The 26,721-nt window shown below is 37.3% G+C and overlaps 2 protein-coding genes across 2 annotated transcripts in view; one reads left to right on the plus strand and one right to left on the minus strand.

The window, feature by feature from the left end:
- The window catches only part of LOC111334373 (malignant fibrous histiocytoma-amplified sequence 1 homolog), a 14,292-nt gene extending 1,657 nt beyond the window's left edge, over positions 1–12,635 (plus strand). The window contains exons 2-10 of the mRNA XM_088744503.1: positions 301–1,596; positions 2,624–2,991; positions 5,420–5,644; positions 6,121–6,443; positions 6,857–7,046; positions 7,750–8,013; positions 8,467–8,698; positions 9,302–9,352; positions 10,197–12,635. Coding sequence (XP_088600629.1) covers positions 363–1,596; positions 2,624–2,991; positions 5,420–5,644; positions 6,121–6,443; positions 6,857–7,046; positions 7,750–8,013; positions 8,467–8,698; positions 9,302–9,352; positions 10,197–10,471 — 3,162 coding nt within the window. The 5' untranslated portion in view covers positions 301–362 and the 3' untranslated portion in view covers positions 10,472–12,635. The remainder of the gene's footprint in view (positions 1–300; positions 1,597–2,623; positions 2,992–5,419; positions 5,645–6,120; positions 6,444–6,856; positions 7,047–7,749; positions 8,014–8,466; positions 8,699–9,301; positions 9,353–10,196) is intronic.
- Positions 12,450–25,783, minus strand: LOC111334372 (deoxyribodipyrimidine photo-lyase). Its single transcript, XM_022940084.2, has 8 exons — positions 25,387–25,783; positions 23,387–23,532; positions 20,200–20,382; positions 19,593–19,751; positions 17,649–17,847; positions 14,768–15,045; positions 14,245–14,404; positions 12,450–13,734 (listed from the first exon to the last, which is right to left on the minus strand). The coding sequence occupies exons 1-8, from the start codon at positions 25,751–25,753 to the stop codon at positions 13,523–13,525; spliced, it is 1,704 nt and encodes a 567-aa protein (XP_022795819.2). The 5' UTR covers positions 25,754–25,783; the 3' UTR covers positions 12,450–13,522.
- Positions 25,784–26,721: the final 938 nt, after the last annotated feature.

The following is a 26,721-nucleotide window of genomic DNA, read 5'->3' on the forward strand; positions in this document are numbered from 1 at the left end:
CTTCACTATCCTTTTGAGCATTAAAACGAGGGCTAAAATAGCTCAGCTCAGATTCCAAGTTTAACCACATCCACAATTCTAAGGACAATTATTTTTTTTAATCAAAGTCTGTGGGTTGTACTTGATTAATAGTGTCAGTAATTGTAAAAAACTATAAGAAATATATTGACCATTAGATCAAGCTAGAGTTCTTTGATCAGAATTAGTACTCTTACTTAGAGTTCTTGGATTATATAAGTCCTATATGTATCAAATGCACAGATTTGAACATTAAAAATTGTTTATTGTTTTATCTTGAAGGAACTCAATGGTTATTGCTAATTCTAAGCTATAGTAATCTTCAATTGAGTTAAAAAACAACAATGGCTTGTGAGGAAGGATTTGAAGTTATAAATATGGTGCCAGAGGAACTACCAGTTACCTTGGAAAATGGTGTCGTGATAGTTGACTTGACATCATATGATCCAGTAACCCAAGAAGAGTTTCCTCAATTCTCAAGTGTTAAGGATCTTCAAGACTTGAGATTCTTCTCCAACTACCTTAAGCAAATTCCTGAACAGTTTTTTGAGATCAACCAAGAGCTTAAATCTCTGTTTATGTGTTGTAGCACCATCAAACCTGACAATGGCCTTTCACAATTGCCAACACGTTTTAACTGCTTTTCTCACCTGGAAGAGCTTCATTTGGTTGGAAATCACTTTGAGGGATTCCCTTTACCTATTTGTAACCTTGGTAATGTCAAGACACTGTATATGGATAACTGTACTCTCACAAAGATTCCCAAAGAAATTGAGAACATGTCAAGTCTTGTTATGGTGGACTTCAGCTACAACAGTTTTGGGAGTCCTGACAGTTTACCAAAAGAATTTTTCCATTTACCAAATGTCAAGGATTTATACTTAATAGACTGTCAGTTGAATGAGCTTCCCTCAGATATTGGAGGATTAAGGAACCTAGAAGGCTTAAGAATTGGAAAGAATCACCTTACCAAGCTTCCAGATGAACTGTTTGATTTGCCTAAACTCAGCAAACTCAGTGTTGAAGGAAACAGGATATCAGAGTTATCCCCAAACATTGGCCAGCTTCAGTCTTTGAAGCTTCTCTTGATTATGGAGAACAAGCTGACCACTTTGCCAGAAGAAGTAAAAAATTTATCAAACTGCATCCATATCAATTTATTTGATAACAAACTAACATGTCTTCCGCGCTCTATTACTGAAATGCCAAAGCTGGAATCTTTAATAGTGGATGGGAACAACAATCTTCGCCGTCCACCTCTGGATGTCTGCTCTTGCGGCCTTGATAGCATTAAGGGCTATTTTGAATCCTTAGATGCTCAGGATGTCAATACAGAGACCGTTAATTCACAGCGTCTGAAGGTTGTCCTTTTGGGAGAATCAGGGGCAGGAAAGTCGAGTCTTGCTCATGCTCTTGTTCATGCAAAAGCACTTCAGCACCCAGATAATGAAGCACACAGTACAGTGGGAGTGGATTTCTTCACCTGGCGACCACATCCTAATGTCATAGAATTTCATATTGTGGATTGTGCAGGGCAGAGGCGATATCAGTTGACACATCCATTTTTTCTGTCTACAGGTAAAGATACTTACTATCCATTATTTTAAGTTTTAGATATTATTCATCCTGAGAAAAGTTTCAGTCTTTATTTTCACCACTGCCTATTAGTACCATAAAAACTTGCGGATAAGCCGCATCTTTTTTCCAAAAATTGTCACTAGAAATTGGTGGTGCAGCTTATTTGTGGGAACATTTGAAAAAGGTGTCGTGAATGTTGACGCCAATCCGATATAACGCCTGGTAACTAAGCTTTGAATGTTCCACTCACATTCTTGTTGTAATGCAAAAATCTATGGAGAAACTGTGTTGAATGAAGAAATTCCTCTCAACAAATACCAGATAAGATCAATCATATGTAAAAGTTGGTAGAAACAATGTTAATTATATTAAAGTGCTAAAATTGTGGGTAAGACTTTGAAGTATTTTCTGTTATAATGTTAATAGTGAGTTTAAGTTCTATGAACAGTGGATGAAGAAGACTTCTTAAGACTCAGCTTTGGATTTCTTTTGATTTCTTTCAAAAAACTTTTTTTTCCAAAATTTGAGCTGCTAAATTCAGGGTGCGGCTTATCTCTGGGTTTTTATGGTAAGTAGTGTTCCTTACTGTGAAGATCACTCTCCTATTCTTTTTTTAATCTGTTGTTTACATAATTATATGATTTTAGATTATTCACAGTCATTCATTTCTCACTTTATTTATGGGTTTATTTTGAACCAAAAAAATGACAAGCTTCCAATTGGCTCATTAGCTCATTTGATAGAGAACTGCATTGGTATTGCAGAGGTCATGGGTTCAACTCTCATACAAGCTTGAATTTTTTCAGGCATTATTACTATAAGTAGTTTTTCATTAGTGCAACAATCACTCTCCTGTTCAGAAAAGTACTGTCAGTATCAATAACAATATTGTTGCATTCCAATATGATGAAAGATTACAACCTCAACAAGACAGGATATTTTGTTTAGTGCCAGAATGTATCTATGAGTAACTTGAAGACAATAAATTTAATGACTTTTCATGTATTTCTTTTCACTACTGTTTTAGAGGCCCTATACATCTTGGTTGTGGATCTCTTCAACTATGAACCAACTGAAAGCTGTTTTCGGAAGACTGTAGGTGATTGGCTGGATCTAGTCACATTACGCATCTTGAAGCCGAGGATAATGATTGTGCCAACTCATTTGGATAGGTTTGACCCAGGTGATACCAGCACTGTGATTAGCCACTGTAAAAACATCTTGGAGCGAGTGCAAGATTACTGCAAAGGCCAAAAAGCTCAGATTGAGTTTGAAATATCAGAAAAAAAGAGGAAAGGCCTCAAAAATCCTGTGAAGGGAGGATCAGACCCAGAGTGGAGGAGGGACAACCCTCCAATTATTTCTTCTGTTCTGCATCAGTATAGTGCTTTGCAGGTAAATTGTTCTCACGATTTAACATTCATCCCCAAGAACATGTTGAGTGTTTGAGTGGACATTAGATCAGCTAACAAACCACATTACATTCTGGAACATAAGTGAGATGTTTTCCAAACCCTTACCAGTTTGGTCAAATGAAATTTTGATTTGATTTAACATTTAATGCATCTTAGTCATTGAATCAGATGTTTTTACACATTTGTATGTGTGCTAATACCCCCCCCTTTGATATCTAAGAGTGACTAACATCTAATTTCACCTTATAGCATTAGGCCTCAATCAAATATCAGGGTAACAAGGATAACGGCAATGATCATTAAATGGGCTATTCCACGTGAAACATGAAAATTTGACAGATTTTCAAATTCAAAATATGAGAGCCAAACTTACTTTTAATGAAAGCTTATACATAGTTCTATAAGAATCTAAATCTAGATTGGCAGTAGTGGCTACGCCCAGGGTGTGAGACGCCATTGTTTTTTAGGGTTTTTATTGACGGAATAAGCCATTTTACATAGCAATATCTAAATTGCTATATCTCAAAGAAATTGACTGCTATGAATCAGATTTTGAGATCTTAACTACTCACTAGGATGGGCCTTTCAATGCCAAAAGAAAAAAATTCTCAAACATTTAATGCCTCAGACGTACAAAGACAAAAAAAGTGTTGCGGACGTGACCTTCAGGGTATGATTCAGAGTAACATTTATTTAATTTCTCTGTAGGTTCTCAACTGTATCAGGTCTTATTTATGTTGCTCTTATAGTTAAGTATTATGATAATTTTGACACCCCAGCTTGCTCAAACTTGTCAACTATTTAAGAGATATTGGGTTGCGGACGTGACCGTTGTGGACATGACATATTTTTAAAAACCCAGAAAACCTCATAAAATTTTCAAACATGAGAAGATATGTTGATATTTAGTGACAGCAAATGATAATCATAGACATATTATGATATATGTAAGGCTATCACTTTTTTTACAATTTTCCAAAAATCAATATAAAATAATGCCCTTTGACGTACAAAATGACCTAGATCATCAAAGTTTTTATATATTATTTGTTATTTATTTCCCAATTTACAGATGAAAGCAATAAAAACAGCATTTTTACTTCAGTGGCATTACTCTGAAAGTTATTAGTGGTGAATGAAAAGCTCTTTCCTGAACATCCCCAAAATGACACATCCGCAACAAATTTTGGTCACGTCCGCAACACAACATTTTTATTTCTTATATATATTATTTGTTATTTATTTCCCAATTTACAGATGAAAGCAATAAAAACAGCATTTTTACTTCAGTGGCATTACTCTGAAAGTTATTAGTAGTGAATGAAAAGCTCTTTCCTGAACATCCCCAAAATGTCACGTCCGCAACAAATTTTGGTCACGTCTGCAACACAACATTTTTGTTAATAAATCCATGATAACAAGTAATTTCTATAATATCTTTTCAGATTTATGAAGGCTCAAGCACAATTACTATTGCATTTAGTTAGTGTATGCAGTTTTTTTTAAGGCTTTCAATTCACAGGAAATTTGAACTAACCAAAAGCAATTCAAATCAATGGTTGTTTTAGGAGTCACATCTGCAACACACATTGAAAAATTATTTTCTCTGGATCTCTAAGAGATAGTCAAAATGTTTTCTGGCAAAATAAAAGTTACTTCAGGGGTAATTTTATGACATGACTCATTTCAATTCAAATAGTTTGGATCTGGCTTTAGGAGACATTTAATACTCAAATTTTGCCTCTAAATGTCATGTCCACAACGTGGAATTGACCAAATAAAGAAGCTCTTGGTTGAAAGTGCTACATATAGGTTCAGATAGTGCTCAGTGAAAATCTCATGTCAATGCACCTCTTGATCATTATCACCTGAAATGACTGAAGTTAAAGTTCATTTATTTGTTTAAGCAGGTTGATTAATTGGCAGCTGTAATAGCTGATGTGGACCTGCTGTCCTAACCCACCCATCCCACCCCAGGGGAGGAAATCCATCACACAGTAATCTCGTGTGTGGGAAATTAACGTCTCCTGCCCCAACCCTGCAGGAGAGGGACCTCCATTTATTCGTCCCTATCCGAGAAGACTAGAATATCTAACCATTTCTTGATGTTATAAAAAGGTAGCAAATTCTTCTCAATTATTTTAAGACCTTGAGTGTTGGTCCGGCCGGGGCTCGAATCCTCGACCTCCCGCACTACAGTCCAGCGCTCTATCCATTGAGCTAACCGGGAGGCGGTTATGACTGGGTATGTTACCTAAACCCCATATTTTGGTTTCTCTCTAATTAATAAAAGCCAACACTTTGTAAGCTAGATTAACATGGGAAGTAAATAATGCATATTGGGTTTGAAAATGGGGGTTATAATTTTGATCAATTATTTTTGAGAATAGTATGTTTTACTTTGATAGTGCCTTCTGCGGGAGTCACCTCCGACTGAGCTAGTTTGCAACACAAGTTACATTGCCATGGTACCTGTCAGTAATGTCAGTGAGCTAACTGGGATAGTAGCATTACAAAAAGAAATCATCCGTATTGCTGAAAATAGAGAACTCTTTCCATCTGTTGGCAGAGATCTACCTGAAGAGTGGGTCAAACTTGAGATGGCATTGAGGAGGTGTAAAGAACATGATCAGGTTCAAATTTTAGTTTATTCGCTGTTAAAAATTGTTACATGAACAGCTAGTTAAACCTATCAATAATTCTTCTTAATGTGGTGGGCTGTGTGGTGGGCTGTAATAAAAGTGGTATGAAAAAAGGACAAGGTTTTAGTCATTTGGGTTTTGCTGGAAGAATTGACAATATTTTCCATAAATACCTTTCATCGCAAGCAAACCTAAGTTGGCCAATTTTGTTTGTTATTTCTGTATAGAGCACTGTATTCTGGTTTTTGTCAAAAGTGTTGTTTTTTATCCCACATTATACAGGTTATGCTTAAGGGAAAAATGCTATCTTAGTTTGCAATCTAATAGAGATTTTAAATCACATTTATTAATTTTATTAATTAGGTAGTGCACTGACTTCCTTTCGTAAAGCATCAATGAAAACTATTTGTGGTCAATTATCGTTAAATGTTGTTTAACTTTTGGTTTGACTCTTAAAAAATTTGCAGGTTCGTTGTATGTCTTATGCAGATTTTGAAGAGTTTGCCAAAGAACATACTGGTCTCTCTGGGAGGGGATTGCACTCAGCAGTAACATATCTGGATTCTATTGGAGAGTTGCATTATTACAATGACATTCCTTCTTTGTACAATAATGTGTTCATTGATCTTCGATGGCTGGCAAAATTGGTTAAGCGCCTTTTCCGACATGATCTGCAGGAGACACTGAGCTTTGATGAAAGCTTTCAACGGTTTGGAATGATTCGTGGGTTCTTTGATGAACTCAAGACAAAACTTCTGCAGGAAGCATTGTTGTCAAAGGCTCTGTTGAGGTAACTATTTAAGTGCTAAACAAAAGGGAAAAAATGAACTGTTCTCATTCTCACTAAATTTCAGTTCTATTTTTGGCAAAATGTTAAGAGCATGGGAAGGGAAGGGAAGGAAAAGCCTACTGTTAAGAAAATAAATCATATTAGATGGTCCGATATGCTTTGCTCCCTGTCATGCTATAATAACAAATTTGCAGGATGAAGGATTAAATGTGAATAAACAATATTAGAGGGGGAGAAGGAAAAGGGAATGCCCTAACTGGACTGTCAATAACTATCTTAAGTCATTGTATGTAATAGTGTAGGCTGCATATACTTTGAGTTTTGGCATTTTTATGTATTATTCATATAGTTCATTTTACAACCTTGCCAGCTTAAAAAAAAATCACAATTGATATCTTTTGTCTGGTTTTTAGATGTCTCTGGGCAGAGATTGAACTAGAGGAAGCCATGTTTCTCCAGATGGTTGAACTTCTTCATCATCTTGGTCTTGCATGTCGTCTACCCTCAGATGATGCTGACAACTTTAATCTTTTGGTTCCTTGGTTTTTGACTGACTATTCCAGTGCAGTTGAAGCTCTGTCTGAAAGCATGACTGATGATCAGGTGAGTCGGCTCAACTTTTTGTTTGAATTAAAAGTAATTGTTCACTAAGTTAAAGTGCTGGAAGAATAACCGCCTCCCGGTTAGCTCAATGGATAGAGCGCTGGACTGTTGTGCAGGAGGTCAAGGGTTCGAGCCCCAGTCGGACCAACACTCAAGGTCTTAAAATAATTGAGAAGAATTTGCTACCTTTCTATAACATCAAGAAATGGTTAGATATTCTAGTCTTCTCGGATAGGGACGAATAAATGGAGGTCCCGTCTCCTGCAGGGCTGGGGTAGGAGATGTTAATTTCCCACACACGAGATTACTGTGTGATGGATGTCCTCCCCTGAGGTGCGATGGGTGGGAAGGTGAGATCGATAGACTGAAGCGGCTGCCAAAGGCGCCTGCATATGCTGACGTCTGTTCTCAACCTTGCACTGCACCCGTAATTCAGCCTCTGGGCTGCAAGTGGTCAGATCTAAACTATATTCATATTCATTTCAATGGATTAGGTGGTTGTTACTAGTTTCACCAGCATAACTCACTCTTTCACCTCCAAGATCTCGTTTATTTAGTAAGTCTCCTTAATGTCTGGCATACAATTCTTGTGATTTTGGTTTAGAGAATTAATTTTGTCACTGGATCAACTTCTGTTCCCCTTGTAGCAACCATTGTATGATGTTAAAATGTGTGGTTTAATCATATTTTCATTTGTCTGTAGGCAGAGATCAACTTGCTGTTTATGATGTCTTGCTTACCCCCTGGTCTGTTTGATCGCTTACGTGTTCGCTGTTGTTCACTGGGATTTGACTTTTATAACTGGAAAGATCACGTGCTGTTGTTGGGGAATGATCACAGAATCCTGATTCATAAACATATTTACCCTACAGGACCTGATTCAGGCTCACCAGCCATTTACATTAAAGGAAGAGGACTAAAGGCAGAATTAGATTCACTGTGGAAAAGTCTTTTGAACATTGTTGAGGTAAAGTCTGTACTCAAAATTACCTCACACAGCTGTTAAACCTGCTTGATTTGATAAAATGCATCACCAGTACCACAACTTCCTCCCTCCCACAGCATTTACTTAGGTTTTGTTGAAAGTTTACTCGTACTTGCTACACTTGTGTGAGGAGATAGGCCCTCTAGGGGTGAGGAACACCACACAACACTATTAGCCTAACCAAGTTTCAAACCCCTGTACAGTATGTTTAGGCCATTAAGCAACTGTATCTCCTGAAAAAATTGGTTAGATGACACAGACTATAATGCATAGTCTTCTTGAAGATATAGGTTGAAAGTCCAAGATAAAGACTTTTCTTGTCTTCTCTTGAGAAACCAGTTTCTGTTATGTCCCCTTACACGTGTTTGAACTTACAGAATGCTTCCTTTCAGAAACTATTGCAAATACAATACAAAAAAGATTGTTTAATTTTAGGAGACAGATGCTCTGTTGACGGAATGGCAAAGACTGAGTGTTCAGCGTTGTTCATTATGCCCACCATGTATAAAGAAAAAGAAGGCCAAACCCTGTCTTTTCACATGCAATTGGATGAGCCATGCTGCAGCACGAAAGCAAGGTCACTCACAGACTACTAAGATATGCAAAGCAGGGACAAGATTTTTAAATGGAGAAAAATTTGATGCCAACCTCATCTTTCCTCCTCCTGGTGAGTTTTTAGCCTTTCTCAAAGATAGAATTTCAAGCAATAAAGCATGAGGCCCCTAATTTTAAGTGGCAAGGCAATTTCTCAAGTATTGAGGAATCATAAAAAACAAGGTCTTCTATAAAGATTGAAACTGTTGGTGTATCAACTTTGTAAAATTTGTTCCAATTTTAATGAGTGAATGATTCTTTTAAAAAAAACTTGGAAATTACAAGAATTACATGCAAAATAGATAAGCAATGTGCAAGTCAATGATTCTGTATGCATTTGTGTCGGAACCATTTTGTAGTGATCTGATCACGAGTAAAAGCCTTTTTTCTATATAATAAAATATTTAAAATTATCTTTACTAGTATCTTACTAGTGTTGTCTGCAGTATCACACCTGCAATTTAATTCTTTTTACTTATTGCCTGAAAGGGAAGGGGGGGGGGGGCAAACAGTCAAGTAGTTGGCTCTTGGTCTTGATGTAAGGATAGCCAGGGTGCAGCAAGGTCTTTATGTCGAGAGCTAAGTATTTTACCCTTCTTGAAGTATTACTAACAGTAAGTGCAGATTTAGTGGTCTGCTCAGGAAGCTGTTTATAATTTATTTCATTTCTTTTCAGACGTTGTGAAACAATTACTTGATAATAAATGGCCACAACAGCAGCAGCCAGGTAAAGGTGACTTTTGGACAATTAAGAGTACAGTTATCCCTCAAAATAATGATTTATTTTGATTTTGGATCTTCTTGTTAAGATCATGATATCATTATCTTTCAAATGTATATAGGGCTGTGATCTAGCAGTGTCCGGTGGCCCCTGGTGCCTTAATTTTGCTCTAGGGCGACTCAGGAATCTTAGTTTTTTCATAAAAAGCATTTGCTGGGCACCCTGGATTTCAGTTTTAGAACACTGGGCTCCCTTCAATTTTTCTTAGAGCACAGCCTTGGACTGTAAATGCTTGAAAGTATCAGCTGTAGTGATTTACATTTTTCATGAAGATATAAATGAATAAATTATAATATGTTGTAATTTTGATTGTGTCAACAAGTTTGTCTGTGATAGAATTCCCAGGTTTATTCAGATAATTTCTTTGGCACCCTCTTTGAGCTAGTATTTTTTCTAATCTTTTGCCAAAATTTCTTCAAAAAACACAAATTACAGAATGGTACATACACTGTGGATAGTGATTTTCAGTACGGCTAGCTACTTTTGATAAGCCTGAGTTAAAGCTTTGGGCTGCCTTGTTCAGAGCTGGTTTGAGGTAGCCCAGGGTTAGTGTGAAATTTGATTTCAGATATGAATGCTTTAAATGAAAATTCAGTTTGTTTTTGTCTACAATTTGATGATTGGATGCTCTAAAAAGAAAAGGGAGACTTATCCCAAAAGGCTTTTGTACGGATGAATAAAGAAATCAGGCTCAGAATTCAACTCTGGCATAGCACCAATCAGCCTTCAAAAAACTGGGCCTTTCCTGCTTCCTGAAAAAGATCTCAGAAATTAAATACTTTCTTTATAGTTTCAGAGAGTGTCCCTGACTCCCTCATAGCAGACCTTTCTCAGAAAATTCCCAACGAATGGAAGGTGTTGGCAAGCTATTTGGGTTTCAATACTGATCATGTTGCCACTTTTGATCAAGAAAATACCATCATTGCTGAAAAGGTTATTGCCATGTTCAATGCATGGAAACATAACCAGGGAGCAAATGCAACTAGGAGGAAACTGATGGCTGCTTTGAGTAGAGTTGGAAGGAGAGACTTAGCTGACAAAGTTTGCACCTACCAGCAGGAATGATTTTCTTTTTGTGTGGGAGAGAAGGTACAAAGAGGACAGGGAACGGAAAGTGAGAGACTGCAAGATTTCAAGCCTACAGGGTTTGTACAGGTCCTGGAAAATCTGGAATTTTATTTTGACATTTTCCAGGACTGGATAGTCCTGGTAAAAGACTACAGGTTCTGGGTAGTCCTGGAAATTTGCTAAAAATCAAGCTATAAAGTTTCTCAGAATTTACGTTTATAAGAAGTGTGTTTAGAAAGTAAGGAGAATTGATTTTGAAGTCTTGAGAATGAAAGGATTAAATGTGAAATTTGAAGTCCTGGAAAAATTAATCTAGGCCTGAAAAAGTCCTGGCAAATTCCTTCAAATTTGTTTCTGAAAAAGGGTACAAACCTTGGTCTACTGTTTGTAGAAATATTAACTGGATGAAACTAACTGGCATTTTTGTGTGAGGGGTGTGTTAAAACTTAACTATTTACTTGATTCTAGGAGACAATTTATTTGTTTCATGAGAAAAGGATTGAGAGACATTTGGGCATGTTAAGGAAGTTAGGAATAATTAACTTTGAATAGTTTATTTAATGAGATATAATAATTTTGTTCTATAATAACAATGACTGATAGACACAGAGGAAAAATATAGATTTCAAGTTGAGTTCTGAAAGATGCCATATTTTATTTGATGCTGCTTTTTTTAAATGGTTTAATTAAATTAGTTTTCTATTATTTTATTGACCTGACAGGAAATTAACCAGCTTTGTGGATATAATTTCAGGAGTATCATGCCACTTGCAAGAGCGCAAAAAGAAAAAAACATCTGTGCATGTTAGGAACTTTTGCAGGCTCATGCTTGAAACCATAGCAACAGGCTAAAATGCTGGAATTTTGAAAATTTTAAAAGGGGTGCAGTTTTCTCCCTCAGTTAAGACTAAAGAAGAGAAAACTTTTTCTTCAGACTGTCTTTCAACAGGAGCACAAAATACATTTTGGACACCTTAGCCATGTTGAGGTCTTGACAGTTGTAAGATTTACAGGGTATAGCTTGTGTTAGTGTAATTTGTAAATCTATAAAGGCTCACAAAATGAAGCAACATTATTTTTTGCAAACCTTTTTGTCTCTTTTTTGTTTTTGCTGCTGTATGTGAAGAAATTAATTTTAATTTATTTAGTAATTCATTTTCATAGAAAAGAAACATAAGAAAATTAAGTTATAGTATAGGGAAAACCTTGGTTGTAGAGGAAACTAAATTAGAGATGGTGTTATTAACTAAATAATATCTTGTTGCAGCTGTGTCTTTAATTAAAGGGAAAGTAAGATAAGCTAAAATTAAGTACTACAGAGGTGCTTGCTGGTGCTTTAAAGGCATTGGATAAATTAGGTCCTGAAACACCTCTGCTTATGACCAGTCCTCACTCAGTCTTTTTCTTTCCATGAAAAAAGCTGGATGACTGTTGCATCTCTTCAGTTTGTTAATTTTGCCTCTAGCAGTGATTTTGAAAAGGGCCAGGGCAACTTTCATCACTAACTCACTTTGGATTTTCTCCAACAAACATGTTGTAGCACTGAAAAAGAATAAAATTGTATTATTTTCCATGACCAAATCAAGGAAATTTCAGATGTTTTCAATGACCTTGATTAGAAGTGGACTTACTTGACTGCGAGAAGCAAGGGTAAATCATTTCTGGTTTTCTGGTCTGTCCTGATCACCTGTGTGATGGGCCATTACAAAATGGTGACAACCCAAAGTAATTCATTTGTTCACCATTTTCAATTGTTGAATTCACAGTTTCAGTTACAATTTATACTTGAAAACAGCCTGGCTCATATCAAAGTCCTCTCTTTTACTATAACGTGTTGATTGTCCAATATGCAATTGAAAAAGGCAATTTTAAGTCTCACGGTAATTAGGGTATTATTATTATTATTATTATTATTATTATTATTATTATTATTATTATTATTATTATTATTATTATAGCAAGACATGGAAGTAAATTCAGAACACGACAAGAACAGCTTATTTATTGATTTACTTTTCAAGACACCACAAACGTCAAGTAAAAAATGTTACTGGGAGCCCTTCAGAACTCCATTTTTCTCATTTTTTTGTGCATGAGGCAGGGTCCAGATGGTAAACTTCCTTGGACAAGTAAGGAATAAAAGGAAAACTCTTGTTTTTAACTGTTTTGATGTTGTTTTTTTTGTTGTTGTTTGTTTCAAAGTCTCCTTTCACATCAAACAAATGTTTCCCACAGGAGCTTAAATTCAAAGAAAAAGATAAGTCAAACAAAAGAAGTCAATCCATGCAATAACCCTTCATTTTTGACAGCAAGTTTACCAGAGGGAATGACCTTTTGATCCACTTTTCTGGATGTGTCCTAACAGAATACATGTAAGCTTTCATGGACAAAAAAAACAAACATTGATAATAATGCAACAACTGCATTTTGTAAAATACTTTCCTATCCGAGGTAAGCATGCGATTTGTGAACATTTTTATTTTGAAAGCAGTGAAGCCAGAGGGTATTCTTTCTGTTCCTGACAGAGAGTTCCTTATTCTTTGAATGGCTCAAGGTGAAACTCAAGTGAAAAAGAATATTTCCTGCAGCAGAGAGCACATAAAGTATATAGTAACTACATTCCTCTGTTTCCTATCAAGTCCAGCATGTTCTTTGCACTAAAACACAACTACTTTTTGAAATACCTACTACAGACTCTTGACATATCAAAATGACCCAAATTTTTTTAACGTTGGATGACACTATCCACAAGATAAATTGCTATCTAGCTGGCAGTGTGGTTTGTGCTGTAAACACATATACTGTGCCCAGTGGGATAGCATTACCCAGCCTTTGAACAACCAAGTCTGATTGAAAACATGTCTGGCATGCCTCAACTCTGCCATTGAATTTTACCCTAAAAAGCTAACCTGGATAGAGTTGGGGAGCTCAACTAACCCAAACGCTAACCCTAACCATTGGGTTGTCGAAATGAACCTCCCAGAGAAATGCTGACAAATACTTAGTAAAGATCTAAAAACTGGAGCATGTTTCTATCAAAAAGCATGTTCAGCTCACTCCAGCTGCCTTTCGTTTCCTGTTTTTCAAACTTTTATCAGTCCCACCAGTCGTGTCCTGCTTCTTCCTGCCATTTTTTCTCACAAACTCTGCTACATCAAACTTCCTCTTACAGCCATTATAGTTCATGTAGCGGATCTTTCCAAACACTGGTCTTTCAGCCCAACCTTGATCATGCACTCCACATACTGACCACATGCAACCTTAAGGAAATTGGGAAAGACATTCACTAACAACTCTACAATAGGCCCATAGGATAGAGCTTTTACTCCACCAAACCTCACACTTGATTCACAATACAGCATTAATGAAAAACAAAATGAGTCAATAATGATAAGCTTATTGACCACTTTCATAAATGGCTGCCGGATTAATATTCTTTTGTTTAAATTTAAATTAGCCTTTCTGGCCTCGCTTGAGATAATGTATTCTTTTGAATTTTGAACTGGAGAACGAGGCCAGAAAGGCTAATTTAAATTTAAACAAAAGAATATTAATCCAGCAGCCATTTATGAAAGTGGTCTATATATGGAGCAGTTTCATGTTTTATGTTGCAAAACCTAAAAAGCTGCTCTGCCGCGACACTCTCGACCCAGTCATCTCACTTGGGTTCAGATGTGAATTTGACTTCTGTTTAACAATTAACTTCCTGCATGGGAAAACCAGACACTACATATACATGCAACATTGTAAATGTAATAACCAATACTTACCCACATATCCATTAGGGTCATTCCCATCCAGACTAAACCTGTCATTAAGGTAAAGAGACACCTCTAGAGCCTCTTCAGGGGTGGCTGTCCACTCCAGAATTTTCTTTGCCCAGTACATTCTTAGGAAACCATGCATTTTGCCTTCACTAACCAACTGAAGCTGATACAAGAAAAGACAATTCTTTAACAAAAGATTACTTCAGAGGAATTTACCAAACTGAAACTTTCACTTGCACTAAGCAGTGAAGTGATCAATTTCAGGAAAAAGTAGTACTGTAAAATGTTTCGCATTACTTCACACAAGTTACTGCCTTACGTTTAGCTTGGTGAACCACTGAAGACTTTTCCAGACAGTTTTTATTTGTTTCCAGACTTGGAAAATAAGTCATACGACATAGTTTGGGTAAATACAGCAACCTCCTACAGTTGGGTACACAGTATTGCTTTTTATTTTGAATCCCAGGCAGCACTTTAATTATAATTTCATTTTTATCATCATGGAGATAATACTTCAACAACATACCTGGGCAGCATTCCACAGGTCATCATGTGTGTTCCCATCTTCAAGCTCTTCTCTTGTGTACAAATATTCCCGTTTATCCTGTGCATGGTCATGCAGAGTCTTCTGTGCCCACGCATTTGTTCCCTTGATGGAGTCATAATTCTCCAAGTTGTAAAAGCAAAAATTATCAGCTAATTCTCTCCTAACAACCGCTTCTTCGATGAATGCCTCAACAGAGTCTTTAGCCTTGCTGCGGAATTCTCTTACTCTGAGGATTGCTCTCTGGACACTTATGTGACCTGTCAAGGAAAGTGCAGTTACTACAGATTCTAGTACGAATCAAGGTCCTTCTCTTACAGATTGAAAATGGTGTTTCAATTTATCCAAAAATTTAAAATGGATGCAGACAGGTTAAGTTTTAAACTGTTCTGTTTGATGTACAAAACCAACTCATTTGTATTCAGACTTTTTCTGCACAAAAAGATTGTTCAACTTATGGATATCTTCTATCTTAAGTAACAGTGACAAGGCATTATGTACGTTTAAGTCACGGTTGCTGGAGATGTCATGTTTTACCGTAAGCTCTTCAAACAAGACTGGAATCATGTTAATAATAACTCTGACATCGATACATCGGCGAACTGGCTGCACTCCATCTTAGAGAAATTAATGAACAAATGTTTTCCTAGCAAATTGATTCAAATGTCTTCCAGAGACCCTCCATGGATGAGTCCGGTCCATTAGTGAAATTGCTCTTGAGGAAAAAACAAGATCTCGAAAAAGCAGCGGGAGACACCTAGCTGAACTGACGGAGAAGATAGGACGACTAATAGCTGAAAATCGCCAAGCTTTAGCATCTGGGGAACTTGGAGTGCTAGCCTGGTGGAAAGCTGATCGACTGTCCATGCGTAAAGACAAGGATTTCATCATTGGTTTAAATGATTATTTTGGTGACATTTGCTTTCATAGAGAATATTCTGAACCAGTTCCTGCCAAGATTGATGCGAACATCCCTGCTTCACAACTATCTACATTTCAAGTGTTTATTGCCCTATCACAAATAAAGCGTACTACCACCGGACCTGATGGGATTCCTTTCTGGATATGGAAAGATTATGCTGAGATATTTACCCCAGTAATTGTGAATTTATGGAACATGTCTCTTGCTTGGCAGATTTGGCCAAGCCGTTGGAAGGAGGCTAACATCAATTCACTCCCAAAAGTCGAGACACCAGTCGAATACACGGACTTAAGAGGAATCAATGTTACTCCAGTTATTGCCAGAACATTTGAAAGAACAGTATATAACATTTTTAACAAGAGGTGCCTGGAGCAACATCTGAATCACTCAATTTGCGTACCGCTCAGGTGGAAGTTGTGTCAACGCTCTGTTGAAAATGCAGCATACTTTTCTTGCGGCATTAGATAGAAGGGACACCTTGGTGGTGAGAATGTTTATGATGGATTTTTCAAAAGCCTTTGATAACATTAAACACCATCTCCTAGTTGAAAAGCTGAAACATAGTCCACTTGATTCATGCATTGTTAACTGGTATGCCAACTTTCTTGAAGGCAGAAAACAGAGGGTGATTTTCAATAATTTGACTTGCCTGTGGAGAACTGTCAAAGAGGGAACAACACAGGGAAGCGTCAGTGGGCCATATCTTTTCAACATATTTTTGAATGACCAAGATATAGATGGGTACAAAGATATATCCTTGTTTAAGTATGCAGACGATTCAACCGTCTTAGTCACAATTACTAAATATTCCCCGGATATATCTGACGTTGCCTTGTCCAAGTTTATGGATTGGACTGTTGCAAACAGCATGGATTGCAACACTATTAAGTGTAAGGAGCTAGTTATGCATAAGAAAGGCAATTCAACAGTCTACCCAATGTCTCACAATATCCAACAATATAATAACATTTCTTTGTTGGGCATCACATTTCAAGGTAATTGTAAGTTCAGCATGCATGTCAAGGCCAAGCTCCATGAAGCCAACAAGTGTTTATTTGTCATCAGAAGCCTACGTCAAGAAGGATATACACAAGACGAAATAGACCACCTCTTTAATTCAATAATGATGCCTAAGTTATTATACAGTCTTTCAGTTTATGCTGCAAGTGTTTCCGAACTTACTGTTATACAAAGGTTTTAAAAAGATGCTATAAGAGGCGCTATACATTAGTCAATTACAACATATATGAACTTTTGGAGAAAAGCGACAGACGCCTTTTTTATAACCTCAAACATGATGACCATCCATTAAAAAGCCTACTCCCAAGGTACAAAGACTATTGTAAACATTCGTAGGAAATCTATTGTCAGGCCCGAAAAAAACTGAACGTTTTAAACATAGCTTTTTTAATAGATTAATTTTTAAATATAGTCTAGCTGCGTAAACACCCCATATGTATTTCTAATCATTTTTATTTGATTTAATAACTGTAATTTTTCCCATCAATATATATTTTCACTGTAACATCAGATATGTAATTTTATCTGATGGTTTTTGTTATATCATGACCTTGTTTTGTTATAATTGTTGTTACATTATATTAAGTTACGTCATAGTTATGTTATGTGTACATGGATGCGCCTGCACAAGAAAGAATAGGAATAAAAGGAATCTTGGAATGTTCATGTTCATTGCTGGTTTGTTTATATTTTCGTCCATGAATTTCCTAAGATACAACAGTTTTTTAATGAAGACAAATTTATTTATTTATTTATGTGTCACAGGTTTTTAAGATTACTACAACACCACCACAACAAGAAAATTAAGATAACATCAAATGATTATGTTTTCAGGGAAAGGAAAATTTGAACAAAAGTTTGGCAAAAACTAATACATGGCTATAGTAAGTAAAGTTACTAAATGTTGAATATTGTACTTACCTGCATGAAACCATGGCGATAAGTTGCTCAAAGCTTCCTTTGTTGGATTGTTCCTATCTGTTGCAAAATACTTGAGCCTGCTGTCACAGAACGATTCTAACATGTCCAGACCAGCCTTGGTTCCTGCTTTTGCCCAATCAACATCTTTGACAGCACGATCAACTTCAATGAAATTATCTACAGCTTCCCAATCTACTACCTTTGGAAAGTTAACATGATAATTCATCTTTACAAACATACACTGGAAGGCTGGGAAAGATATGCAAACTGAGAAAATTTTCTAATATTGACATAGTAGGAAAAAAGCCCCTAATCTGTAAACTCTACAAGCATATATCTAAGTAAGTCCCCATGCTGAGAGTGGTGACTTCAGCTTGATGTACTCCACTGTATGTCCTCCTAAAATTTTACACCATTTTTTGTATCTAATGCTCTTATCAATTATGCCTAATAGTTTATAGGTTACTTAAGCAAATGAAAGTTCAAATCTTTTGTCCTCTTTGGATTGTGTTAAACTTTGCTCACAACTAAAATTGATTGAATTGTTAATTTTGGACATGCCTCAGTCATTTGAAGCAATGCAGGGTGAAAAGACTGTTTTTCACACCCATCAGACACACAGTAGAGATACAATAACTATCTCGTGTCCAAAGTTGTATTTTCCATCCAAAGAGTAAGTTAAAGGTCTAGTATGGTAGTTAAGTTACCATATGGACCTCAAATTTGGTAAAAAGTGGTATTTCTCTTCTTTGCATAAGAAACAAGTTTTTGTTTAAAAAATTGAAGGATTGTATGGATAGAATGATTCATGAGAACACTGTTAACTCTACATCTTTGTGACAGAAAATAAAACTGATTGAATATTAGAAGATGGAGAAATACACACAGGTCTCAATCACTGAACAAAATTAATGTAATTTAAAATTAGATAAAAGGTGAAGGGACATAAGGCAGACACAAGAATGGAGAGCAAGTTGCCATGGATCTGCACCATGTTCAGGAAGAGTGGTAATCCACTTGATCATTTCCTCACTTCTAGCTATTGATAACCAGGATGAGCACTGATCTTATTGCCATACTTAATGTTTGGAAATTATTTAAACACAAAGGCGCGCTATAAAAGGAGCCTTAGGTCCCACTGGACCATTTGTCAATCAACTGTCGTGTGATGTAGAACTCTTAGAGTCAAGTCAGCTTGAGCTACAGCTACTCCAAAGCAGTGAACAGCGCGCGCATTCCTCAAAATTGTTTTATGTCTTTGTCACAATACAAGAATTGTTGAGAATTGTATTTCCTTTCTCCAATGGAAACTGTCTTTATTTGTGGCAGTAAATTTGAGATTGAAGTAGGTGGTTCACACGTTACCTCATGCCACCATGCTGGTGGAAGTAAACAATAGATATCTCATTAGCTCCTTTTGTTCGTCTTCCAGCATTTAAATTTGACCCACACATGTCAATGGTGAGTGACAAATGAGCCTAGGTCTTCCCAGTGTTGGGAATTTGATAATTGCCTGACAACACAGCGGTTTTCCCGATAAACCCGCGCTAAAATCAGTCACTCACAATATAATTTTTAATAGACATTTTTCTCTCACAATGTGCCGAGTTTTTTTTACAACACATGTGGTGTATTTTAGAACAAAGGATATACAATCTGTGAATGTTTCCTTTGATTGGTTACAGTTACTAATGATGACAGATTCGATGCCTATCCCCTTCCGGTGGACTAAACAATGAAATTTTAAATGCGTTTAAAAGGTTTGATTATGTAAACACACGATTTCCGACACCAGGGAAGACTTCCTTATCTAGCGCGCCTTCGTGTTTAAGGAAAACCATCATGAGGGCAGATACTGTAATGGTAATTGTAACGCTAAGACATGGTAAGTACTGTGAACAAATAGAATTTAATGATACCACTGGTAGTACAATTTCCTCTCACCTTAACTTCATAGTCTCCAGCATGTGGATGTTTAATTACCGGTGGGAATTCTGTAAGAAACTGCTTTAACTGGTTGTGGATTTTAGGGCGAATGGTTCTTGCACCATACTCTAACTTTGGAGAGGCTTGCCAGCAAGGCACAATGTTATGGCCATCTACCTGTAAATACGACATAAAACAATACACATAAAATTATAATGTTAGATAGTTCTCTAGACTAGACAGTGATTCCCCCGAGAAACCAAGAGACGCAACGCTGTTACCATTATATTCTTGTTAATACTACTCTTAGTACCACTGAGTCCTCTGGCTTGCTGGATTTTGCTACAAGGCTATCGAACAACCATTCAAGTTTTAATTGATTTCAAGTTAACATAATTTAAATTGGAACAAACAGTGATTTGATTTGTATTTTCACTTGTTCAAGGACTATGGTTCTGTGCCTGGACCAGAACAACAACAACAACTCAAGCCAAAAAAGATTACCAACACCAGTTTCTGATGAGCCCCTACAAAGCAGTCATCCCTTGAAGGCTAATTGCCATTTGCTTCTAGGTGGCAGAGAAATGAAGGTTTTACTGGGCCCCTGGGGCTTTAAAACACAAACCTGACAAAGTGGAACATTTTTTGGCAGCTTCTTAGCAATATCTTCCAGCCATTTCAGAGGTCTCCTCAAAGGTGTAAAGTCTGCTACAACACCACCAATTTCTTTGGATTTCACAAAATCTGGAAGGACCTTGTCTGGTTCACCAAGAAGCACATGGAATGCAATATTCAACTCTGTCAGCTCCTAGAATGAAATACTGTACAAAGTCATGGAAAAATACAATTATAGTGCTTCAATTACATCTGATGGACACATTTGAGGGAGTGTCCTTATGAAGAAGGGATAATCATTGTTGTTGTACAATGTATGATCCATGCTCTTTTAATTGAAAAACAATAGCAAAGAATCCCAGTGTGAAGGCCACAGGTGATGGCCCAAGCAGGGCAGGAGAAAGCTGTACATGCAACCTTATGTATGACCACAAAAGATGCAAAACAAAAGAAGACAGAAAGAAAGAGCAGTGGTCATATTACAAAATGCTTTTGATATCCTGATATCAGACCAACAGGAAAAGATTGAGCTCTTGGTGTTAATGTATGAACTTTGCCACCTTGATCAATATAAATTATTATGATCTAGAGCCAAATACATTCCTGTTCCACCCACCAATCAGTCAAAAAGTACATGGTTCCTCTTTACAAGTACTATACTCAGATAAATCCAACCTAAGGGCACAAGTCCAAGCCCAAGCAGGAAACTTTGAGTCTGATTGACCACTTCAAAATAGTGTCGTCCAATTCAAAACAACGTCGTCCAATCAGAGAAGGGCAATTAGCGTGACAGTTTCTGGCTGGCACACGAGAATCTTGCTACGCATTCCAGGCACTCAAATACTGTGGGATTTTGATTTTCTTTGAGGGCTAGCTCTGGTCTGTTTGGATGGATTTTCAATTGGAAGGTACAAGGAGAATTGTGCATCTTTTGACCTTTAAGTTAATGCTGTGAAGTTTGAAAGCAGAGCAATGCGATTTTTAAGGGGAAAATCACTTGGGCGCTTGAACCCTTTCAAAACAAGGCTTCCACCCTTGTCTTTCTTTTATGCATTACATTAACGACGAACTCAGACTTGCTCAAAATCACTCAAAAATACATTATTGAGGCAAAAGGACGACTATACACCCCAGGTAAAGTAATTCAACGTTTATTTATCAATGATTTATGCACATAGTCAGCAATATATCACTATAGGTGAGGCAAACAGCAAATCTCGTACATTCACTATAAAACAACAGTCGACTACACAAATAGATTGTATGGGCCCCCTGTGGTTATAGAAATGTATTTGTACACGATCCTCCCATTAAAGAGCACTATTAAAGCAATAGTGAAAATCAGACCTGAAAAAATTCAGGCCTGTACAGGATTCGAACCACTGACCTCTGCAACACTAACGCAGTGCTCTACCAATACTCCCTTTGCTCGTTCTGCGAAATGCCGCCATTAATGCACTGCAGGCGCAAATGTAAACCTGAAATCGAGGCTATCCCTGTATAACACTTGAAAAAAAACAGCGCGAGAGTTTCGTTTTAGATTTGTCGTTGGCTCTATAAGCACTGTGAATGAACCAAAGCTCCACAGAAAACATAGACGTCGAGGGAAGCAGTGTTCAGTGGTAGCTTGTAATAATTTTGAATATCTAAGCGACGGAACACCATCGAAAATTCACTTCTTTAAGTTTCCAACCAAGCCATCGCTTCGAAATCCATGGTGCAATTTAATCAAGCGGCAGCACGGCAGAGACGGCTTTTATGTGAAACCTTCAACAGTTGTATGCGGCCATCATTTTAAGGAAAATGACCTATGAAAACCTCCGGGAGGAATGCGGTACAGGCTACGACTAGGTATGTTTTTGTATGCCCATAAGACTGCCCGTAAAAAGTGAGCTCTTGAGTTTTATGAAAGCTATATAAGTTTTAACTTAAGTTGAGCAAATTGCAATGCTTCTTTTCGTACGATTCACTTAGCTTTGAAGATTTTGAATACTTCTTTATTAATATAAGACTATTGAAGTATCAAGTTAAACTCAAGATTACTTTAAACTTTGGTGTTTATATTTTTCAGGAGCAGAGCCATCCATATTCCATAGTCGTAGAGTTGTACGAGGTTGAATGACGGTATATTTTGCAAGTCCTTGCTCCACTCACATCTCTGAGAGGCTTGATCTCTAGACAAAACTTCATACGTTATTTTGTGGTCACTTTTGTTGTTTGAAATCAATGATATCAGTGGCTGTTCTTGTTTTGAAACGTTGTCAGGCTCGACGCAGACCACTTTTCTTTGATAAATAGCTTGACATCTTAGGACAAGATCAGCCTTCTTGCCGCCACATGGCTGGTTTTCTACTTTCAATATTTCTCTCAAATACTTGACCGTAAGCTTTTGAAAGTCCTCTATCTTCTGAATTGTGTCCATCAGGCAGCCTTCACCACATTTTTTGACTTAAATATTTACTACAAAGAGCTCTTATAAGTTAAAAAAATCAAAATTTTTACAAGCTTGCACTTGGTTTGTTTATATACTACAATGATATGATACAGGGTTAGCCTCATTTTCACGCTTGACAGTATCTGCAAACATTCGAACAGCGGTTATCAGCACAGAACGCGAAACTGGAGTATTGAGCTAACAAGCCAACTGGGAGCAGGTCATGAGATTAATTTGACAAAAACCTGTAAGATGATAAATCAAATACAATGAATATATGAAATTCATATATCTGAACTGCAGTCATAGAAACATTTGTGCACAATTGGCTTGTTAGCTCAATTGGTAGAGCGCTGCACTAGTATCGCAGGGGTCAATGGTTTGAATCCCAGAGGGGCCTGAATTTTTTCAGGTCTGATTTTCACTATTGCTTAAATAGTGCTCTTTACTGCGAGGATTGTGCACAAATACATTTCTATAACCGCAGTTCAGATATATGAATTTCATATATTCGTTGTGTTTGATTTATCATCTTACAGGTTTATGTCGCATTAATTTGATGACCAGCTCCCAGCTCGTTAGCTCAATTCGTAACAAACCAGGTTGTTAACTCAATTCGTAGAGCGCTGCACTAGTATCGCAGAGGTCAGTGGTTCGAATCCTGTACAGGCCTGAATTTTTTCAGGTCTGATTTTCATCTTTGCTTAAATAGTGCTCTTTACTGCAAGGATCATGCACAAATACATGGGTTAATTTTAATTACCTTTTCAACTTCTTGTAGACCTTTGATCATAAAGTTGTACTGCCTAAATGCAGCATCTAGGTACTTGGATGGCAAGCAGAAGATTACAATGAGAGGTACTTGTTGTTTCAGTGCCATTCTCTGAGCATAAAGCATGGCCCAATTGTCTGAAAATGGTAAAAAATACTAGATCTTTAAAACTGGATGAAATCAAGGCAAGTTGCACTTTTTCACTGATACTTTAACCAGTCTATTACAACTTTCAGGGCTTGACACTAATGGTAGCCCTCTAGCCAAAGACTAGTAGAAATTCAGTTTTGGCTAGTGGTTTTTGAATTCCACTGGCCAGTGTGGCTAGTAAACAAACTGAAATTGTCGTAAAATCTAAGACATCACCAGCCACTTGGCTAGTAAGTTGAAAAATTAGTGTCGAGCCTTGTCATTTAGTAAGCAGGCTATATTACACTTTATTATATGGCTGTGTCTCACAAGGACTGGGAACTACCGAATTCACGAATTTGATTGGCTGAAATCAATATTGAAAGCGGCCTAGATTTCCCATCTAGACCGGTCTAGAAAAAAAAGGTACAAAGAATATAAAAAATTGGCTTTTAAGACACAGCCATATAATAAACATCTTATTAACTGAGCTAGGTCGGTCTGTATGGGAGAATCTTGACCTCGGTCGCTGGGTACAGACCTCACTGGTTCGGTCTGTAGTGGTGACCTTGGTCAAGATTCTCCCATACAGACCTCCTGCTCAGTTAATAAGAACTAAATACAGCACACTTAATTCAAAAGTTTGTTTGAATCAAAGTCTTTTTCCTCAATTTGATCCCAGAGATATAATAAAAATCTCACTGACCTTTATTTTCCCATTCTACACTGTAACTTATAGAACCTTGTTGAAAAAACATGTAGCCTGTAACTCAGCTCAGACTGAGAAAATGAGGTAATGTCAGGCCAAAGGGAACTCAAGTAGAACTTCCCAGTAAAAGAACTTTGTCTTAAATAAAAACAGATTGAAAGGACTACTTGAGTCCCCTTTGGTGGCCAGTAAAAGAACTTTATCTTAAATAAAAGCAGATTGAAAGGAGTAAAACTAGCTCCGTGACTTTATCTTATTAAATCTATGTCAAATTATAACTTTCTTAAAATGGTACTAGAGTCTAATTAACAACTTTTCTATGAACAAGCTTTAGATATGAGATGATAGGTAGCCAACATGGCCTGTAGAGCCAAGTTGGCCTAATCATCTGATATCCAATAAGCACAAGTGAAATAATTGTTTTATCAAAAGCACCCTATAATAAATAAAGGTAAATCTTTCCAACATAGAACGGATGGAATGTTACAATGTACGAAACACTATTGGTTTATCTCCTCTTCAAGCACGGGCATGGTGTAATAGCTCATAACCAATGATGGCTAAGCCAATGAAAACTCTTGAATTGCAATATTCAATTATCCAGTTTTAATTTCTATTGCAGCTCGTGGTGACTAGAAATAAACCTAGGAAAATAAGTCGATTGAACAGTGTGCTTGTCTGAATGAGAAAAATCCTGAAAAGGGCTGATGTCACCGACAGTTTCATTAGACATTTTGACACTAAGGCATGCGTTAGTCAACATCAGGTTTCAACCTCCAGTCTGATAGACTTCGACTATGGTTTAGGAAATGTCAATGTAATCGACAGCAGTCCTTTCAGGACTACTCTTCCTTGGAAGATCACCTCATAACATCAAAAATTAAAAACTTTGGTCTTCTCCAGACACGAAATTACCCAAGTTTCCCTTTAAAACCCCTTGGTGTTACGTAATGGGTTGAGAACAACGATTCACTATGCAGACATCTGAGAGACGATTCTGAGTTAATTATCGGCAGATTCTCCCAAAGATTTATAAAATTTTCTCCCTTTCACTTGCCTTTGAATTGAACTGGTTTGACTTGATGTTACGTTTCGGTAAGAGGTAACGAAATCAAGAATAGTTTTCACAAACTAAAAGCCGTCGGGAGTTTACCTTGTACCCGCTGCTCCCGCCACATCCAGTAAGCGATTCCTTTGCAAGACTCTGCCATATCTGTAGTCGATGATATGAGTCTTACTCTCTTCTTATTGAACTTGAATTCTGCTACAGATTCACAAACGTTCTTCCTCTTTTCCAAATATTTTGCCTGAGTGTTTTGTCCCGTGTTATTTTGGTGGTTTGTTTCAGCGATTTCCTTCTTAGCCCGTTTCGCTGGAGGTTCATTCGCCATGCTTACGAGTCTCGCAGTTTTCCAGATTAAACCTGGATAAAAGGCACAGAGAAAGTAAGAATCAAAATTTCGGAAAGAGGAACGAAATTCTGCAACAACTGCAGTTAATGCTGCGGAAGACCTGCGCATCCAAACAATACCATGTGAAGTGGGGATTGTATTCTCGCGCGCATTAGCCTAGAATGACACGTGACTACAAAATATTTTAACTGTGGTGGGGTAGGGAATTTCAACCATGGTGGGGTAGGGAATCTAAACTGGTCTGGGGGAGGAACACGGTTCATTCAGTAAATTATATGAATTTCGGTTTATCAACCTGAGAGAACCTGGTTTGGCATGCCGTAGAAAAAGTCAAGACACAAATTGTCAAACATAGAGACCCGAACATCACCGGGTCACACCTTAATTGAGGCTGACAGGTCCAAAAAGATACTGCGTAACGACATACCCAGCTCTGTTACTTGTGAAATACAAAACCAAAACATGTGGACAGAATCTTCACAGGCAATCGGGTCCTGACTTTCACGAATGAAATAACGAGTTATGAGCAAATGAATTTTTAAAACAATTTTTTTAATTCTAAATAATTATCCAGCTCAATCTGGTTTTCTGGACCTGGTTTTCTCTGAGTATATATATCAATGCTAGGTAAAATTTCATATGAAAAACATCGACTAACAAAGTTCCCTCTCTAGTAAGTGAGCCTCCTCTCAAAAAAGCCCCCTTCCAAATGAATCCCCTTCTCTAAAAATCCTCTTTCTGTAATAGGCCCCTCTCTAACCCTCTAAGAAAGCCCCCTCTCTAATAATAATTCCTCTCTATTAGACCCCTTCTACAATTGACCCCTCTCTAATATCCCTCCTTCTGGTAAACCTCCTTTGCCAAGGACTCTCTCTATTTGTGAGTCCCCTCTCTAATGAGCCCCCTCCCCTCCCTCAGAACCCTCCCTCTCTGATAAGCGGCCTTCTCCAATAAACTTCCCCATGTGAAAGCCCTCTCTTTCTCTGATTAGCCCCCCCCCCCCTCTCTAATATATCCCCGTCTGGAGGCCGAGGAGTCTCTCTTTGATGAGGCCACTCTTTTACGAACCCCTCCAC

The sequence above is a fragment of the Stylophora pistillata genome, chromosome 14 (genome assembly GCF_964205215.1).
Source record: "Stylophora pistillata chromosome 14, jaStyPist1.2, whole genome shotgun sequence".
NCBI classification, from domain to species: domain Eukaryota; kingdom Metazoa; phylum Cnidaria; class Anthozoa; order Scleractinia; family Pocilloporidae; genus Stylophora; species Stylophora pistillata.